The 21,858-nt window shown below is 36.3% G+C and overlaps 1 protein-coding gene across 5 annotated transcripts in view; it reads right to left on the reverse strand.

Annotated features, from left to right (window-relative positions):
• fat3a (FAT atypical cadherin 3a) overlaps positions 1–21,858 on the reverse strand; it is a 168,986-nt gene that overhangs the window by 12,295 nt on the left and 134,833 nt on the right. For all 5 annotated transcript variants that reach the window (XM_059513915.1, XM_059513918.1, XM_059513916.1 and 2 more), the window contains 15 exons: positions 20,309–20,462; positions 19,997–20,230; positions 19,477–19,866; positions 15,730–15,944; positions 15,502–15,639; positions 14,035–14,178; positions 13,753–13,950; positions 13,083–13,307; positions 11,065–11,641; positions 9,517–9,651; positions 9,235–9,392; positions 7,457–7,925; positions 6,036–6,189; positions 3,565–4,238; positions 298–408 (listed from right to left, as the gene is read on the reverse strand). In XM_059513915.1, the coding sequence (XP_059369898.1) occupies positions 298–408; positions 3,565–4,238; positions 6,036–6,189; positions 7,457–7,925; positions 9,235–9,392; positions 9,517–9,651; positions 11,065–11,641; positions 13,083–13,307; positions 13,753–13,950; positions 14,035–14,178; positions 15,502–15,639; positions 15,730–15,944; positions 19,477–19,866; positions 19,997–20,230; positions 20,309–20,462 (3,976 nt within the window). The remainder of the gene's footprint in view (positions 1–297; positions 409–3,564; positions 4,239–6,035; positions 6,190–7,456; positions 7,926–9,234; positions 9,393–9,516; positions 9,652–11,064; positions 11,642–13,082; positions 13,308–13,752; positions 13,951–14,034; positions 14,179–15,501; positions 15,640–15,729; positions 15,945–19,476; positions 19,867–19,996; positions 20,231–20,308; positions 20,463–21,858) is intronic.

The raw sequence follows: 21,858 nt of genomic DNA on the forward strand, positions 1-21,858 counted from the left end.
GTATTAAATGACAAATAATACATAAAAGAGCAAACATGAAGAATCAACATGTTTTGCTATATTAAAGTTTGTAAAAAAAACAACAACAACAACAAAAAAAAAAAGCGTATTAAGTCATGGACTTAATACATACAAACACACACAAGCACACACACCTCACTCAAAAATAAAAAAATATCTTAAAATATGTACTAGATTTACAAATTGGAAAATGAAGATGACTGCATGAAGAGTCTTGAGGAAAGATGCATGTTGTTTTAACCTTTCACAATGAGCAGGAGCAACACACACACTTACCGTTATCATCACAGGAATCAGACTGAAAGGAGCTCAGCGACTGGACCTCGGAGTTGCTGCCCTTGTTACTGCCAGAGAAACATGTGACCTCTTCCAGCAAATCCACTTTCCCTGAACACAAAGATCAGGACGTCAACCAATCACAGCTTAACTTACAGTAAACACACACACACACATGTGTTTTGTGCATCAGCTGTGGGCGAATCTCCACGCCATTCTGTATCCGAGAAGTGCTCTCTCTGATGTTTGCCTTCAATTCCTTTCTTTTCCCAGACATTTTTCCTTTGATCTTTCCTTTAATGGTGTCATGGAAATGGCTGCTTATAACAGCTGCGTATAATTGTCTCGATTTGTATTTCACAGGTGGAGAGTTTTAGGACCTAAGAGGGTTTGAATGGGGGAGACCGCAAACCACAAGAAAATGTAAAATGAAGTTATTATGGCTGGTAAAAAGCTTCAGAGGACTCAGATGGGAGAGAATTTAATACCAAAGGTAAAATGGCTTTTGACATCAGCTTCTCCAGTAAATGGACTGCATATACATACTTCCATAAACGCTCTCCACTCAGTATTTCCTGATTTGAAGATTTATACTCTTTTAAGGGATTTTTTTTTCTCTCAAAAGCACACCCGTGGGCCACTCACAGATCGCCTGGTGTATAATACTCACAAAAAGGGCTACAGATGTATGAAAATGGAAGTTAAAATTTTTGGTTATTGGTCCTTGAGGAAATAAAGTTGTGTTTAAGATCCCAGGGTGCTACAACGAGAGTCAATGCAAAAGTCTGGGGTCAGGAAAGAAATTAATACTTTTATCTAGCCAGGACACATTCAGTTGATGAAAAGTGACAGGATACACATTTAAAATGTTACAAAAGGCTTTTTTTTTTGATAATCCTGAAGAAATATCACTATGTTTTTTTACTACTACGAGTAATGGCTGCTGAAAATTCAGCATTCCATCAAAGGAATAAATTACTTTTTAAAATGTATTACAACAAAAAAAGTAGTTTTAAATTATAATATATATATATATATATATATATATATATATATATATATATATATATATATATATATATATATATATATATAAAGAAAATACAAAAAAACGAAACAAAACAAAAATTAAAACAAACAAGTAAAATTAAGGAAGGCTGTTTCTGCCATGTGAAATTATAATTGTGACATTTTATCTAAAAATTTTTTTTTTGGAATTCAAAATTACCAGAAGTGCAAGTGCGAGTTTATATCTCATGATTCTGTTTACATATCTCATAATTCTGAATTGCATCTCATAATTCTAAGTTTATATCGGTCATAATTCTTGTTTATACCTCATATTTCTGAGTTTACATATCTCATAATTCAGATTTTATATCTCTTAAAATTCTGAGTTTCTATCTCACAATTCTGAGATTCGATCTCATAACTCTGAGTTTCTATCTGTTATAATTTAGTTTTTTTATCTCTTCTATTTCTGAGTTTATACTGTATCTCAAAATTCTGAGATTGTATCTCACAGTTATGAGTTTTTTTCTCTGAACTGTAGAACAAATTTCAGAATTGTGAGTTATAAAGTTGCAATTGTATTTTTTTATTCTATGGTGGAACCAGACTTCCATGTGAACCAAAATGCAAAAAAAATAAATAAAAAATAAATAAATAAAAATAAATCATTCAGATCTGAGAAAACTACTCTTATTGATAGCAGAAAGCATAATACAATTCTAAAATATTGAATAAATGGATAACAAGGGATGTGTAGAGCTTTAATATCAGGTGTTTCAATTCAGCTTGAGTTCTGCTGATTCTGTGGGGGACTGTTTATAGAATAACACATCTACTTCCATGTCATTTTCAAATAAAGTGACTTTTGATTTGGTTTACAAAAAGCATCATTAAAACGCAGCAAAATATGAAAAGCTTTTATTGCATAAAACAGTTTCCACCTGCAGCTCGGTTTTCAATTTCGGCTGTAACCCTCATATGAAACCATATTTTGATTTGATTTACAGAAAACACCATTAACAAAAATGAACTTAGCTAGTGGGAAGCTGCAGGTGGAAACAGTTTCAACAAATATAAGCTTTTTCCCCCAGATTCTGTGTGTGTCTGCCTAAACTGTCACAGCAGGAAACGGAGCTGAGTTTAAGAAGATAAAAGTGCAGTGCTCTGCCACTGTGTACACTGATAACGTGAAATCTGGCAGCAGGTCGTGTTATCTGTGCTGAAAACAGTCATAGGTCGCTTTACCATTGATACATCGGCATACAGTTTGAATGCTGTGCCAGTGCTAGTGCTGCCATAGGGTTCATTAAGAGTCTGAATATTAAAATGTGCATGCCAAAAAGCCTCAGGGGGTTACTGAGATACGAGGATGTGTGTGTGTGTGTGTGAAATGGCAGATCTCGGCCAATCTCTGAGCTGCGTGAGGTTAAATGCAGTTAAATGCGACGTTTAAATAAAACATGTTAAGGGAAAGATGGATTTCACAGTTGGCGGGCATGAACTGATCAAAGCCGTCTGATAAATTCATACTGGCAAACACATAAACATGCATAAACATATGCGTGCAAACACAACAGAGCATGTGAGCAATGCGGAGAGGAGTTGCATGATTTTGCCTGGAGCGAGAAACTTTTATTTTCTTAATGAGAGGGTCATCGTGTTCAAGCTCCCATAACACTTCTCCATCACAACCACAATGCACTTTAACAACTGCAACTGTTGTCAGCAATAATTTGCACGCAATTTCAAATAAACTATTAATAGTGTATATAGAAAACAATAAATGGGAAATATTATGTCTAGTAAAAACTGATGGATGAATCCGCAACTTGCAATAATAATAATAATAATAATAATAATAATAATAATAATAATAATAATAATAATAATACAGATCGTTTGAATATTCTTAATTTGGGGTCCTTTTTTAAATGGATATATGCAAAATGCATGCAAAATGATTTGCACAAGCATATACATGCAACTTTACTATCATTTTTCAGCTACTAATATTAAAATAATTTAATATAAAAATATATAATTATATTTAGAAAAAACCTTTTAATGGAAAAAAATTGGAAATATTTTACTGGAAAATAAAATGTATTAAATATACTCAATATGCTCAATACAAATGAACAAATAATAATAATAAGATATAACTCAGATATTTTGAGTAGTAACGCTCACTGCAATCCTCTTATATACTCTGATACACACACAAACACAACACAGATATACAGATCTCTGTCTCACCATCCTCTTCCCAGGGACTCTTCCGTAGGGAATCACAGTCAGACCGGCACGGTGAAACGGGTGGCAAATTTGGTGCCACGCTGCACACGACCACGCCCCTCCTGTTGGTCCCGCCCAGAATCCGCGGCGACTCCGATGGATGGAACGTGCTCATTTCCGTCAGCTCCGGGCCTCGGCCGTCCCCTGGCCGTTTCTCCAGGGTTCCCCGAGCATCTCCGGGAAAACACGGCGTGTACGCCATCGGCCGGACAGGAACCTGAGGCGGGCCAGACAGGCTTCCTTCCATGTACAAGCTGATTGGCTCTCCGATGGTGCAGCGTAGCGGCGGATAGTGGCCACCGTTGGCTTTGTGCAGCAGGGCGGCTGTAGCCGGATCCTGAACCATGGAAAGGTTATTCCGGGAATAGTTCTTCTGGAAGACCTTCTTCCGAAAGGCGATGAATAGTAGGATGAGGATGAGGATGAGGAAAAGCACGACGGCGATGCCGATAAGCTCCTCCTTCCCGACGTAGGCGTGGCCAGCCTGCATATCCGGAACAAGCACAGGACGAACAGAGCAAGCGCTGCCCACGAAACCCGGCGTGCAGTTACAGTAGAAGGAGCCGAAAGTGTTGACGCACACGCCGCCGTTCCCACACAGCTCGCGTTCACACTCGTTCACGTCCTCTTCACAGCTGCAGATGAGAAATAAACACTCGCTGGTTACTGTGGCCTGCTGGCTTTTTACGGCATCACTTTAGTGTCCTTGGCCTGCTGTAAAATTTATTGTGACTCGGCAGAAATGCATCAGTCTATAAAAAAACTGACATTGACATTGTGTCTTAAAGGGGGCATGATGGGATACATTTACAGCCTAAAGTAATCCGTCTGTCTACAGTGAAAGTGAAAACGCTGGGAGGCACCGCACAGTAACAGCCAATCACAATATTTTTTATGAGAAATTTGGAGCTGGGAGATTTCATAGAAACCAAGCAAACTGTCACAGCTGGTTAGGACTAAGAACAAAAAAAAATAACTTTTGTTTTCAGCCATTTCTGGGAGCTAATCAGTGTGTTTCAAAGAGCCATTAAAGACCATGTGAAATCGAATGTGACCTTGTTTACTTCCATAATAAATATTGCTGGGCTTTTTCATAAAAATTTAATCAAAATGTAACATTCACTGCTTTATAAACAAGTTTAGAAGCAACAAAGGCCACACAGATGATAATTGTTTTATTTTATTACTACAACAAAACTAAAATTATTTTGTATAAATATACATATATATATATTTATATTTAATATTTTATTAAATAATATATTAAATTGTGTGTGTGTGGGGGTATATATAAAAATAATACACTATAACAGTTTTTAGTGTTATATTTTATTTGAACATATTCTCTTTTCAGTTTTGTGAAATTTTTGTCATTTTGTGTTGTTAGGTTAAAATAGGTTAAAAGGTTAAAATTAAATAATCTGAACTACTGTATCTGAAATAAAATAAATTAGTTTTATTTCCAATTTAACTTTTAGTTATATTTGAATCAATATTATTTACCTTATATGTATACACACACACACACACACACACACACACATACATATGCACCTATAATAGTATTATTATTATTATTATAACACTATTACACTAATATATTAAACACATCATACTAATATTCCCTTTAATGGCCCACACATTAAATTTTCATTTACTTTTTATGTTGTCTTCAAGGTACTCATATACTACGGTATATAATTTATGAGAAATGTGTGTGTGTGTCTCAGGTGTGATAAAAGACACGCTGCAGGTGCATGAAGGCCATGTTAAACTCGCTCTGATGTCTGTGTGTAGTCTTATCAATAGCGCTAAATGACCAAATAAAAGTGTCTGTGGTTTGTAATGAACTGCTTTAGCATAAGCCAAGAGAGACTGCAGCAGTATAATCTCCTCTATTCAGAGAGAGGCTTGAAACTATCTTTAAAAAAGACTCATGCTGCTCTAATGTGGACAGACTGATGCCGCACTCTTGTGGCCACAGACAGTGAAGACAACTGAGAAATGCTTTGCAGCAGCGGTATAAAACTGTACACGGAGGATACGCAAGCTTCAATATGTATGCAAACATGGCATGCAAGTCAGTGCTAAACCTGTGCCAGTTTTTCATGGTGCGCTGCCAACACAAACAGACTCGTGTACATGTTTTAGAAAAGAACAGATGCTGGTTATTAAATTCTGTTGGCAGCTCTTAACTTTGGAAAGTTTAAGTTCATCTATCTAATTGACTATGTACATCAAACACACACAGCGTCATCGTTTACAACTACACAGAAAAGAAAATCACACAATATCTGGATGCTTGTTGATTAAACACACACACACACACACACACACACACACACACACACACACACACACACACACACTATTTTATATATATACAATGTGGGATATTTTTGGATCAAGAACTGAAAGGTTAGTAAACTGACGTCCCGCCGGTGTATCCTCTCTTGCAGCTGCAGATGAAGGCGTTCCCGATGGGTTTACACACACCTCCGTTCTGACATGGGCTCGGCGTACAGATGCTGATCTCTGTCTCACAGCGTCCTCCGGTGTACGGAGCGCTGCAACTGCACGAATAACCTGAGAGAGACACGAGAGAGAGGCAGTGCGTTCATGAATTACAAAAGACACACGTTCACACGCTGGTGGGAAATCGCGTGGAAAATGTCAGTGAGCAAACAGTGCACTGGTCTTATCAGGTCTCCCCACAAAAACAAACACACAGACACACGCACACACTCCTGCACAAGCGACCTTTACAAACAGGATGAGTACAGCAACACAACAACTCCCAAAACACCCACAACACCCTGCTCCATTCATCAGAGCCAGTGAGAGAAAGAGACGAGGAGAAGGAAACAAGACTAGATTAGACAGATGAAGAATGGAGAAAAACAGAAGAGAGGTCGAGACGGGACTAAAGAAGAAACTAAAAGAGGAGAAGAGACGAGGCGATACAAGAAAAAGACAAGATGTTGATAACAGATGAGAGGAGAAGAAAACCAAACGAGAGGGCTAAAGGAGAAATAGATGAGAAAAGACAAAGAGAGGAGAGATAGTGAGAGGGGAGGAAAAGAAAAACGAAAAGACGACGAGTTAAGAATTGATTAGATTAAATGAGACATTAATAGATAAAAAGAGACAAGAAAAGGAAAGAGACGAAAAGGGAAACGAGAAAAGAGATGAGAAAAGAGTAGGAATAGACAAAAACAGAGATGAGAAGTGACGGAGAAAAGAGGAGAAGATGAGAAGACATGAGACGAGATGCGAAAACAATATAAGAGTTGGAGAAAGTAGGAGAAATTAGGCGAGACGAGAAGAGACGAACAAAATAAATGAGAAGATAAGATAACAGGACAGATGAGACAAGAAGAGACGAGATTTGAGGAGAAAGTAACTGACGAGAAGAGACTAGGTGAAAACATGGCATGAGAAGACAGAATGATGTGGCGATAAAAGGAAGGAAAAGAGATGACACAAGATGAGAAGAAATGTGAGAGAAAGCATTTGGAGAGAACAGAAGATGGGATGAGATGTACTCGAGAGCATGTGGAAAGCTGCCGCTGATTTAATCATCATAATTGCTCATTCGGTCTCCATCAGACACAGTAGATGTGAATTACAGCTTCACTCGGCAGACAGAAGCTGAGCTGGGCTGACTCACGCCAAAACTGAGCAAAGCTTGTTAACCAGAGGAATTACATCACACAAGCAGATTAACTGGAGAGTAAATGAAGCAACCAGGAGCTTTAATTATAACATTAAGATGAATCATGGCACAATCCTAAGAACAGACATTTCTGGTGAGTTAAGCAGGGTTTGGACACACACACACACACACACACACCTCCAGACGGCAGGCTGATGCAGGTGGCGCTGTTGAGGCAGGGCTGAGCAGCACACGCGTCCGGATAGAGAACGCATCCCAGCTTGAGATTCGTCAGACCCACCACCTCTGCGTACGGGCTGCGCTTGTTCTGCAGCGGGAGCTCGTTGTCGTTCAGAACCACGGAGTCTAAACAGCCCTGAAAGCCGTTGGTGACCCGCGGACCCTTTCTTTCCGTCAAGCTACGGCCGTCCGGGGGTGACACCTGCGCTCCGAAATAAATGGACAAATCTGCTCCCAGAGGTCGGTGTTTGGTCATGGCCAGTCGCCGCTCCACGTACATGTCGTCTAGAGAAAGGCTACTGTAGTTTCCTCGCAGCTCCAGGACCACATGATGCCAGCTCCCGTCGTTGACCAGACGGCCGGAGATCCCGATGCTCCTGGGACTGTTGCCACAATCCAACTGGAACCACAGCTTTCCCTCTTCGATCTATCAATCAAGTGCAGATACAGTCAGTGTTGAATGTGATGGATTAAAAAGATCACATTGTGAAATAATGTCATACAAAGCAAACATATAGCAATCCCAGAGATTCTTAAACCTGTGTCATTCAAACTCAACATAAAACATATCATTTATCAACAGATTTGCACGTTCATGGTACATTTATTGTACTTATTTTAAAATGATTTATTATAGATTTTCATTTTTATGATTCGATTAATTATAAGCTTTTCATCAACACACAACCCCTGTTACTGAATTATTCTTATGAGTTGGTTCCTTTAAGTAAAAGTTCAGTGACTTATTTGGATCAGTTTAAAAAACTATTCTGTACAATTTCAAGCATTAGCAGAAAGTTTAAATGTAAGAATATGTAAGCAAACTGAAATTTATGCAAGACATGATAGCTAAAATATACCAAAATGAATCCGAACTGAATCAAATGAAATCAAACTGAGAGTTTGTGAATCAGAATAGAATCAAATCAGGAAAATTGTATCAATAACTGAGCTTCAAATATTTTTTATTTATTTTTTTTTACACAAAAGCTCCAAATCCATTTAAAAGATCCAACACTTTCTGCTAAATAGTCAAAACAATATGTATAAATATTATTGTCATTATGTCATCAATAATATAAAACAAATACTGCAATACTGTACACTACTTCTCATAAGTTTGTGGTAAATAAATTATTTATTCACCACGAACAAATAAATAAATATAGTCTATTAAATATATATATATATATATTTATATATATATATATATATATATATATATATATATATTTATATATACATATTTATATATATATATATATATAGAGAGAGAGAGAGAGAGAGAGAGAGAGAGAGAGAAATTTGAGATTTTTTTATAATTTACTTTCTATCCAAAGAATCCTGAAAAAAATATATCATGGTTTCTACAAAAAATATTAATCAACACAACTGTTTTCAACATTGATAATAACAATAAAGGTTTCTTGCGCATCAAATCAGAATATTAGAATGATTTCTGAAGAATCATGTCACACTGAAGATTGGAGAAATGACGCTGCAAATTCAGCTTTAGCTCACAGGATTAAATTACATAGTAAAATATATTAAAACAGGAAAACAATTAGTATAAATTAGAATAATGTTTCATATTACTGCTGTTTTACTATATTTTCGATCAAGTAAATGCAGCCTTGGTGAGCAGCAAAGACGTTTTTCTTTTCACTTCCTTTCCATGTTAAAAAGTCATTAGACTAAAGTATATGAATGCTATAAGAGTGTCTCATGGTGTGTACCTTCAGCACGCTGCACGGATCTGTACGTGTGTACATAATGATTCCCTTGCTCTGCAGCGTTCTGATGCGGAGCGCTAACTTCATCTCTCCGCTCCTCTCTCCATCCGTCACTCTGTACTTGATATAACTGTTACCAGAGAAGCTCAGAGAGGTGTGTCCTGAACAACACACACACACACACACACAAAACATCAGTCACTGGAAAGGAAACGGCTCATATTGTAAGAAGGTGCCACATTATATATCACACATAAAGAGCTTTCACACAGGGTTATATGTTACCTGCACACTCTCCCAGTTTGCCCGGGGGACACTGGCACGCGTACGGCCCCCTGCTGCTGTCCGTTCCCACACACTGCATGTCACCGGGACATCTCATATCCACACACACCTCCGACGGAGCAGAACAACTCCCGTCTGAGAGAAAGAGAGGGAGAAATGACTACCGTTATAGTGGTGTCCTGTGATAATACTGACCACAAATAGTTTTCCTAATTTAAACGATGTGTTTCAGTTCCTGCTGTTTATGAGTGCAAGGATGTGGACCGTGTTCAAGAGTGTCATTTTGTAAGTGCATGTTTAATAGGTGGCTTATGTAAAGGCTTTTCACACTACGCTTAACGCTGCGTTAACATCTTTTAAAGATGGGCTTTTAACCTTGTGTTCAGGAAAGTTTTACATGTGTCATTTTGATTAGGTTAGACCTGCTTTTGTGAGTGAGAATCAGCACAGTGCTAGAGTTGTTTAGAAACTGCCTCAATATTTATTCCAAAATATGTGTGATGGAAAAGGTTTAATGGTTCACATAGTCAAACAGCACCATGTAATTGATGAAGAGACTCGTAGAAATATTTCCATAGTGTTTGTCCAACCCACATGCCTCGCTTACTGTTTGATTTTATTTGTATTTGTTTATTTATTTTTGTGCAAAACCTGTGTTTACACATTTACATCAAGAAATCATGATTCATTACATTTTTTAATTTAAAACTTTATTAAAATGTATGATCTTGAAACTAAAATTGCACATATGCAATAAATTAATTAATTAATTTTACAATCTTAAATTATGTCAAAATGTCTATATCTATATATCATTGCTGGAAAAAAATGACTAATGACAAAAGGATTATTTTCAAGTAACAAAAATTTAAAGGCTTGCACATTTATCAACAGTATAATAAAGGTAAAAACTTTTTCTGAACATAAAAATGTATGTAAATTTAATTTGTGTATTTATTCACAATTTAAGCACAATTATTGAACGAGACTCAATATTATAAACTCATAAATATGTAAACATAAATATTCATCAAAACTCCAAATATGCCACGCGATAACTAAAAAGTATCTAAATAAATCAATTATTATTAATATACTGAAATACTCATCAATAACACCCCTCATTAACATACTTGTTGAAATTTCAAGAATTACAAATTGAACTATGGTTAATTAAATATAAGTACAGTTTTTATTAAAAAAGTATATTAAAATAAATAAATTCTAATATTAAAATTCTAGTCCTTAAATCTATAAATACATTCTATTCTTTAATGGTTCACATAGTCAAGCAGCACCATGTAATTGATGCAGAGACACAAATTTTATTAGTAAAATTCTATTAGTTAAATATATAAATGAATAAACTTTTTTTTGGTCATAATTACAGCAGAAATACCATGAATATAATAGCCTATATTCATGGACACTGTGTTCCTATTTTGTCATTCAGTTTGAATAAAAGCATTAAACTGTGCTGGAAAACACGGGCTTTTAAATGAAAAATGTTGTTTAAAATGATCCTGGATCAACGATTTGTTCACTCACCACTGCACACGCATCGTGTGTTCCTGTGGAACTTGGGTGACACGAAGCTGGTTTTGGTGGAGCTGTATGTGAGCAGACTGTGTGAGTCCAGCGTGATGGTTTGTTCACACTGAGCCTCTCTGCAGTCCAGACCTGAGCAGTTCTTATCCAGAACCGCTGAGACTCGCAGAACCTGGTCCAGCTGTCTGCGTGCCGAGCTCAGCTTCTGTGTCACCAGCGCAGCCTTGTAGAACCCACCGCCGTCCACCGTCTCCACCGCCACCAGCAGATCCAGCTGTCCTGTGGACTCCACCGGCTGCACACTGAGCACGTGCAGAGCGTCGGGCCGCGGCGTCGCCATCACGCTGGACAGGACACGTCTGACCGAGGGGAGGTGACGGGACACGAAGTCGTGAGGGGAGACGCGGTCGAAACGGATGGTCACGGCCTCGTGGAGCATCTCGTCCGAGGCCTGCTCTACATGCACGCTCACCGGCACGTTCACAGTGAACCGGCCGTCTGTTACCGTAGCGTTGAGACTGTAGCGGCCCGCGTCCAGGCCGCTCAGAGCGATGATGCGACCGTCTCGAGGACTCACCTGCACGAGAAAAAGAATAAGATTTCTCAACAATTTTGATTCACCCTATGAACTCCAAATTAGAGTTTTGTTGATTTTTGATAATGTCTGATAGAATAAAATAAATTTACTAAAAGTAAAATGCAATTTATGAAATATTTTAGTTTAAATTTTATTATATCTGTATATAATTTTACAAACATTATATATATATGTAACTAAATAAGTGCTGTCAAATGATTACTTGCATCTAAAATAAAAGTTTTTGTTTACATAATATATGTGTTGTTTATTATGTATATATTATATATTGTACATACATTTCTATAATTATATTTTATATTATACATAAATATATTTAATATATAAACATATTTTTCTTAAATATATACATGCATGTGTTTGTATTTACATATACATCATTAATATACACAGTACACACTCATATAGTATAAAAACGAAATATTTTATTTTGGATGTGATTAATCGTGAACACACACACACATATATTCTTCTTTTTCCACACAACTGTAAAAGCTGAAAACTGTTATGCATTGCTGCAGCATTTACCCATTTCACAACCTGCTGTATATTTGTGGACAATATTATATGGACAATAATTTTAATGTCTCTGACAGTAGTATCAAATGGTAGTAGGTATAATGGATTGCACTTTATGGATTCTTATTTCACTTTTACTTTGTAGGCTGCCCTGATGTTATCTATGAAAAAAAAAGAAAAAAAAAAGAAATATATATATATAATCTAGACATTTGTAATTAATATGTTGTTTTGTACAATTGGATTATGGATGTATGCAAATTAATTTATAATAATTATTAATAATTAATATTTCTCATTGTAAAAACATCATCATCAACAACAACAACAACAAAAACATTTACATAAATAAGCTTTCCATTGATGAATGGTTTGTTGGGATATGACAATATTTGGCTGAGATAAAACTATTGAAAAATCTGGAATCTGAGGGTGCAAAAAAATCGAAACATTTAGAAAATAATCTTTGAAGTTGTCCATATGATGTTCTTAGCAATGCACATTATTAATCAAAAATTAAGTTTTAATATATTTACAGTAGGAAATCTACAAAATATCTTTACGGAACATGATCTTTACCTAATATCCTAATGATTTCAGCAAAAAAGAAAAATCTATAAATTTGACCCATATAATGTTTTGTTGGCTATTGCTATAAAAATACCTGTGCAGCTTATGAATGGTTCTGTGGTCAACGTTCTCATTTGTATAATAAATCTTTTACTAATTCATAATAATAACGCGATAATAATTATAACTGAATAATAATTGTTTGAAGAGTTTAATGGACTTCAATTTGGACTCAGTTTCAAACATGAAAATGAGTGAGAAAAAGTGTGAAAATATTAATGTGATGCATGCATAATGGAAACACAAACCAATGGATCACACACTCGTATACCTTGAACAGGCTGCTCTGCTGGTGTGTGTGTCCGTAGGTGAGAATATCAAAGGCGTCCTGGTCTGTGGCGTGGATCTGACCGATCACACCTCCTGGAAACTCGTCCTCCATGGTCACGATGTGCACGTGAAAAGGTGACGCCACTGGCTTGTGCACGCTCTCCTCTATCACACGCACCAACACGCTCGCCATCGATGACAGGGAAGGCCTGCCCGAATCACTGGCCTATGGGGTGAAACAGTGGACAGTGACTGGCTGAATCAAGCGTCAATCACAACCACAGAAATATAGTTTGTATTTAATCCAAATTCTACATTTAAATAAAATGTATCAGTTTCCTCAAAAACGTCTCGTCTTTTTTAATACTGATAATCAGAAAAGTTCCTTGAGCAGCAAATTAGCATATTAGAATGATTTCTGACTGATCATGTGACACTGAAGACTGGAATAAATCAGCTTTTCATCACAGGAATAAATGACATTTGAAAATATATTCACATAGAAAACAGTGATTTAAAATTTTAATAATATCTAACAATATTACTGCTTTTTTTCTGTATTTTTCATTAAATAAATTCAGTCTTGGTGAGCACAAGAGACTTTGAAACTTTAAAAAAACTTTTTATTGGTAGTGTATAAATGCAATTTAATGAACTTTTTTGTTCTTTACCTGTATGTGAATGACATAATCTGTGCCCTCAGACCTACGAAACACCTTATTAGATGTCAGCAGCCCCTCTCTATCCAGTTTAAACCACGCCCCCTCATTTCCTGATAGGATGTGGAAATGAAAAGGCGGGCCGTTGTGGCTGGCATCCTTATCGATGACGGACAGCTGTAGGACACTTGTTCCCAAAGGCTTGTTTTCCTGTTAATGAGTAAAGCTTACATTCAACTGCTGGAATTGCTTGAACGTGATTGGCTGATTTAGCTGTCACTCATTATATCGCACCTGTATAACAGCAGTGTGGTTGGCTGGAGTGAAGGTGGGCGGGTTGTCATTGACGTCAGAGATGTCGATGTTGACCTGAACGGTTGAGGACATCGCAGGCGTACCGCTGTCAAGCGCTCTGACAGACAACGAGTAACCAGCCATCTACAGATACAGAGCGAGAGGTTTAAAACGTACAGAATAAGAGATGAAAAGAAAGTACAAAGTAAAGAGATGAACACACATCTATATATTCTCTTTCACTCTGACTGTGTCATAAATAGTTCATGACAGGCTGACGGACGATCTGAAGCTCCATACATACAGACACACAATCTAGGTTTGTAACTCCCTGCTGTCACTATCTCTTCTTTTTGCTATTTTTCATCCGATTTTCTTCGCTGTTCATTCGAAAACACTGACATTTGTGGCATTTAAACTCAACTTATAATGTTAAGCACTATTCAGAAAGGGATTAATTTTCTAAATGAATCATTATTTTCTCTTTTGTTGAATCTTAGCTACAATTAATGGCCTTTATAGAGGAACGACTGAACGTTTAAAAGGTATGTCTACATCATTCATCAAAGTCTTATTTCAAAAGAGCCTGGAAATGATTTGACCTCTTTTAACCATCTATAATTGAACAGACTCAGTAAGCTGAAGACAACAATGACTTCATTAAGCAAATTGACTTGGGAGTGAAAAGGAGAGTCTGCTTGTAAACTTTAGCACCATCTAGTGGTTACAGTTACATAACATCATGTACCATTGGCAAAACCAAGCCAGATTACATTTTTTAATGTTTAAAATAAATAAGAGTATATATATATATATATATATATATATATATATATATATATATATATATATATATATACATACATACATACTGTATATATACACACACACACACACACATATACATATAAACATATACAGTATATATATATATATATATATATATATATATTTTTAAATACATTTGGTTTCAGTCATTTTATTAAGTAATTAATACTTTATTCAGTAAGAACGCATTAAACTAATCACTGATTAAGTGACAATAAAGACAAAATGTATAATAATGACAAAATTTATAATGTTACAAAAAATTTCAAATAAGCGCAGTTGTTCCTTTTTATAAAAAATGTAGGCTATCAAATAAGAAATAAAGACTGAAATAATACAGAATTTATAAATAAAATACAAAAGGGTTATTTTAAACATTACATATGCTTTACTTAAAGCAAACTCCAAAATCATAATGTTTTAATCTAGTATGTAGGGGTTTCACAGGTGTAATGCTATTATTTTAATCTCGTCATATTAAATGATACTCTGTGACACTGTTTCTGTTATTAAAGGCTTTACTGTGTCGATGTACTTCTCCTCTTCAGCTGTTCCCTGATCAGTGTCATTTAAAATAAAGTCTTTGTGGGGATTTTGATCTATCTGATGCCTTTAATGCCGATGTCCCACAATCCTCACCATTTCTCGATCCAGCTGCTTGTTGACTTTGATCTGGCCCGTGATTGGCTCGATGAAGAACTGGTTCTCTCGGTCGCCGCTGACGATGGAATACAGGATGTCGCCGTTCGCTTGGCTGTCGAGGTCTTCTGCGGTCACCTAGATGATTGCGACAAATCACCAATTATAATGTGGATCTCCAAGACACAAAAATAAGACGTGCTGTATGTGAATTTCGTGCGTGGTTACCTTGACCACGGTGTCTCCTATGTCAGCGTCCTCGCTGATGGACACGCTGTAGGCGTCGCGGCTGAACATGGGGGCGTTGTCATTGACGTCTGTCAGGTTGATGTTCACCATGGTAACTGCACTAAGGGGCGGAGTCCCGCCATCAGTTGCTTCCACTGTTAGGAAATAATCCTTGCAGGACTCAAAGTCCAGCGGTCGAGATACAGAAATGGCACCTGTACAAGACACAAAATACAAATCTTGTTATAGAGTGAATCTATAGGATATATTTTAAAAGTCATAAATTTATAAATTAAAATAACTAATACAAAAATTTTTATACTTTACACTCATACCATAGGCACCTTCAAAGATTTCATTTGATATTATCCGGGCATTAGGGGTGTGCGATATGACGATTTTTGCTCGTGGACGATAAAAATGTCTCCACGATATGCTTTTGAAGAAATATCGTAGTATCGTGCTACAGCGCACATTCTATCAGCTGCGGTTCTGGCGTCTTTGTCATATACTGAACAACACCACATGCATTCACAGCAGTGTCAACTCAGCAGTAGTTACTCTATCATTATTTGCATGTGCTTTTAAATGTTTCATTTGCGCGCTGGTCTGACCTTTGCTAATACTGTCAAAACACACAGGGTTTACATGTAGACTTAGTTGGTTATGTCTAAAATTAAAGTAAACAGTTGAGAGAAAAACATATATGTGCCTGTATATTAGATGTGTGCAGGTCTTAAAGGGACAGTAGGCCTATTAAACATGCTGCCTACTGTCATTACTGTCAAGGGATAGATCACCCTAAAATGTAATTTCTGTCATTATTTTCTCACTGTCACGTTGTCCCAAAACTGTATTCATTTCTTTCTTGTGCTGAACAAAAAAGAAGATATTTTGAAGAATGTGGGTAACCAAAAAGTTGCTGGTCCACAGTGAATTTGTCAGTAGCAAAAAATACCATTGAAGTCACTGTTGACCAGCAACTGTGTGGTTTTCCACATTTCACATGTTCAGAAGCAGAAAGCCACTTTTGAGTGAGTAAATGGTGGTATAAAAATAAAACTTTTACTAGAACTTTTATAAAGAGTATAAAATTATAAAATTAGCAAAATAGCAAAACTAACATGAAAAAGAACTGTGATAAAATTGTGAATTGTGATTTAAAAAAAAAAAAAAAAAAATCTGATATGATATTTTTTCCATATCGCCCACCACTACCGGGCATCATACAATCATACAAATGTGCACTGAAATATGTGTTGGAGGAAACACATCACAAGTAGAGTTTCTGTAATCAGTAATCTGATTACTTTTTCAATTTACCTAGTAAATTAATGTAACATTACTTTTACAACAAAATATCAGTTACTATTTCCAATAAATAATGCAAGTTACTTTGTTTTCCCATTTATTCACTGACATCTCTCGTGTTGAGATAAATTGGGAGTGAGGTGCAGAGACAGAGGTACTTCCTTCAGCCTGAGGCTTATTCATATCACTTTTGGGCTTTTTGTTATTAAAAAACAAATAAGCCCAGCGCAGGTGACACATTGAACTACTTTACATAAAAAGTAACTAAGTAACACAATTAGTTACTTTTTATGGAGTAATGCAATATTGTAATGGATTACTTTTAAATGTATCTTTCCCCAATACTAGAAGGCACATTTAAGTATATATATATATATATATATATATATATATATATATATATATATATTAGTGCTGTCAATGTTAACACGTTAACGCATGCGATTAATTTTTGTCTGGTTTAACGTGTCAAAATATTTAACGCAATTAACGTAGCATCGGTATTTTCTGCCATCCGTTGGCTAGCTTTACATTTTATGATCACGCTCTTATTCATTTAAATGCTTTTAAACATTTCAAGCACGGCAAGACAAAAGAGAATGCGCTGTCTGTGAATGCCCTTATGTGACACATACACACGTACACACACACACACACACACACACACACACACACACAATGCATAGACAGGGCGAAAGACAGGAGAAAATGACTCGCTGCTCTTGACTAAATAACTTTTGTAGCTTTAATAAGGATTTACTATTTAATTTATAGTTTATGCAGTGCAGACTGCATATAACTTTGATAACTTTATTAAATTTCTGTATATTTCCTAACTGTTAAGACAGGAAGGGCAGGAGTAAACATGACATTTATTATGTTAGCATTGTTTTAAGTTTACTTAAATTAAAAACTGTTATATTTTTGAAGCCTAATAATAAATGTAAAAAATAAAAAAAATCAGTTTTAATATCAGTAATACTGGCCTTCATTCATAAAAAGATGCCATTTAAACAAGTATTTAAAATATACTGTCTTTATGTTGTTTCTACATTAATTTGATTAACTGTGAAATTATTACATTAAAAAATATATTAAAAACGTACAAAAACATTTCTTTTTTATTGCGATTAATTGCGATTAATCACAGAAAAAAATGTGATTAATCTAGTTAAAGTTTTTAATCGATTGACAGCACTAATATATATATATGTGTGTCGTCATATATATCACATACACAAACGATGTGTCGCCATATATAATATCACATACACAAACGCAAAGAAAAATGTAATTCATTTATTTGACCAATTTAATTCCTTAAGGCCTCTCCTCAGGAGGTTAGACCCTAATTTGTTAGCTACTGTAAATGAAGAGATATGAAATAGCTAGATCTTATCAATAAACATTTATTAATTCATAGCCTAATGCAACAATTACATAAGTAAACTCTCAAAACATTATAATTATGACATTTCATTTTTAAATTTTCATGTAACAGTCTAAAGCTAAATAAATAGCTGTTCTTGCCTTTCATTTCAGACGTCTGCTTCTAGGGGCCGTTCACATATCGCATCTTTTTCGCGCTCAAGGTCGTTATTTCAACCGTAGGTGCGCGGCCGCGGTGAGCACGCTCATAATGGAAGCAACGTGGTGCGCTACTTTTTCCAGGCGGGTTTTTCCTTCTCATCTCCAGAAATATATCTAGTAGTAAAGCTAATGTGAGCCGAGGTGAGGTAAGAAATCAATTAATCCTTTGCTGATACTTCTTCGTCGTCATCATGGAGAGCGCAGTTTGGTTGCATAGCAACGACAGACGCCATGGGAGCGCAAGCGTTTGGTCTAAAACGGCGCCCAGTGACGGATGGTGTAGCAATATTGTTGTCCGGGTGGAAATCGGGAGAAATTCGGGAGAAAGGTCGGTCCGGGAGATTTTCGGGAGGGGCTTTGAAATTCGGGAGTCTCCCGGAAAATTAGGGAGGGTTGGCATGTATGCATTAGAGGCATGTACTGTATCTGATTTAAACATTTCTGGCTACCAGAGGTGGATTATAAGAACATTCAGATGTTCAATTCCATACTTTTTGGCCACTATGTGCACATATGAACAAGTTTTGGGCCTTAGTAGGTGTGTTAAAAAATTGTTGGACCTTGATTATATGCCCACTTTAAGCATGTATGAATGTCTGAAAATCATTTTGGGCTATCACAGGTGCATTCAAACATTTGTTTGTAATTTCTGAACGTCTGGTTTAAATATTTTTGGCCATTATATATATATATATATATATATATATATATATATATATATATATATATATATAACATAAAAAAAATATTTATTCCAAATGTTAATGTATATTATGTTATATTTATCATCTCATTTCAACATATTCATGTATAGAGTAAATAACGCTCTTATGTAATGCATCTCACCTGTGTTGATGTTGATGGTGAAATGGCCCTGTTGGTTTCCGGATCGGATGTTGTAGTAAATATCAGCGTTGGTGCCAATGTCTTTACTCGCAGCGTAAACCTGTACCACTTCTGTACCTACTGCCATGTCTTCAGGAAGCGTGGCCAGATAGTCCCTCCTCTCAAACACGGGCGGATTGTCATTAATGTCCAAAACTGTGATCGTTAAGTTCGCAAGGGAAGAGAGGCGAACGGGAACCCCTTGATCTGACGCACGGACCGTTATATAGTATGAAGACTGAACCTCGCGGTCCAGCAGACGCTCCAAAACAACAATCCCAGATGATTTATCAATGGAGAAGAACCCGTCAGCCGAATCAACAAGGGAATAGACCACTTTACGATTAACACCTGCAATATAAAACACATACAAAATCCATTCAGTTTTAACTGTACATAAGCAGTTCTAAGCTAGTTGACTTTCTTTTAAATCCTACTATTATGCTGTCACAGCTCAAACATCAAAATGACACGCTCGTACCCAGATCAGGGTCTATGGCTTGTATTCGGGTCAGCAGAGCTTTAGTGGCAGTGTTTTCATAGACGCTAGCGGTGTAATGAGGCATGCTAAACATCGGTGGACTGTCATTCACGTCCAAGAGAACCACCACAACCTCAGCTTCACACCACAAACCACCGCTGTCCGTTGCACGGGCAACCAGAGAGTACTGCGCCACCTTTTCACGGTCCAGCGCCGCGGCTGTCTTCAGCTCGCCTACACAACAGAAAAAAAGACTTATAAGCAAACAGCAGCATTATAAACAGGACATTTCTTCAAATCGAACTCAAAAACCTGTGTGTGGGTGTATGATGAAGTCTTCTGCTCCAGAACCGAACAGGGAGAACTGGATCTGTGCGTTTGCACCCGTGTCAGCGTCTGTAGCTTTGACCCGGAGGATTTGCTTATTTATGGTGACGTCTTCAGACACGGACACCGAGTACACGGCCTACAGGCACAAACACACTCATTACAAAGCTCCGATCAGATTTAGGCTTCAAATTCAGGTTGGCTTGAGCTGTAAAGTGTCAAGAGCACTTCTTTACTCATGTTTTCAGTGCCAAAAATGGAGAGCGAAATGAAAATGTTGTTTAAACACTGAGATCTGCAGGAGTAATTATCAGTTTATGAACTGTTTTTGACCTTTGAAGGCACATTTGAATACTGCATTTGAACATTTCTGGCCACCCCTGCTGAAAAAACAAACAAACAAAAAAAAAAACAATATACCATTACAAAATTTGTATTTGTTTCACTGGTTATAATGGAAATTGTATTGGTTTTAATGAAACCATAATGGACCCTGTGGGTCTCTATTGGTAACTGGTCACTTTCTATTGGTGGCTTGTTAAAACCAATAAATCCTAATGGGATAAGTCTCAAATTTTTTTATGGTGGTTTGTAATGTTTCTAATGGTATTTGTGGAAACCATTAGACTTTTAAACTGTGATGGTTCTATTGCAGGGATCGTACGTACATTCAAACATTTAATTCAGTAATTTTTGCCAATTAAATGCACATATGAATGATCTGTATTGATCAAGAACATTTTCCGCCATCCTTCAGTATATGCATGCAAAAATCTTTGACCCATCAACTTGGGCAAATGTGCATTTAATTAATTAATTTATTTTTGCCATTTCAACATTAAATTAGATAATTTTTAGCCACCATATACACCATATACATGCAACATTTTTGGCTATTGTAACCATATTCAAACATTAAATTCAATCATTTTAAAAAACGATCATATTATGCACATAATCTGACATTTTTGACCATCGTAGGCACATTTTAAATATTACATTTAATAATTATAGGCCATAATAGACATGGAAGAACATCTGATTTTAACATTTTTGGCCATTGCAGGAGCATTCAAAACCTTCTGGTTATTGTAGGTACATTCAAACACTCATCTTTAAACTCATGATTTAAAGGTTTCTGGACATCATAGGTACATTCAAGCATTTCTGGCCATTACAACAACATTCAAATGTTTGTTTCAATAATTTTTGGGCATCATTTTGAACACCTGGTTTGAACATTTCTGGCAATCACAGGAGCATCACAGCGACACTCCAACATTACAGGCATGTATAAACATCTGATCTAATCATTTTGGGTGCATTCAGACATTTTTTGGCCATTGTGGGCACATCTGAACATCTGATTTGAACATGTTTGGACATTCAAATGCTTTTGGCCATCACAGGCAGTCAAACTGTCAATGCAATCATTTTTGGCAAACAGAGGCATGTCTGAAAGCTTTAATTGAATGTTTTGGCTGTAACAGTTGCATTTCAAGTCTTGATTTAAAAAGTTGTTGGGCACATCTGAA

Source organism: Carassius carassius, chromosome 28 (assembly GCF_963082965.1).
Source record: "Carassius carassius chromosome 28, fCarCar2.1, whole genome shotgun sequence".
Lineage (NCBI taxonomy): Eukaryota > Metazoa > Chordata > Actinopteri > Cypriniformes > Cyprinidae > Carassius > Carassius carassius.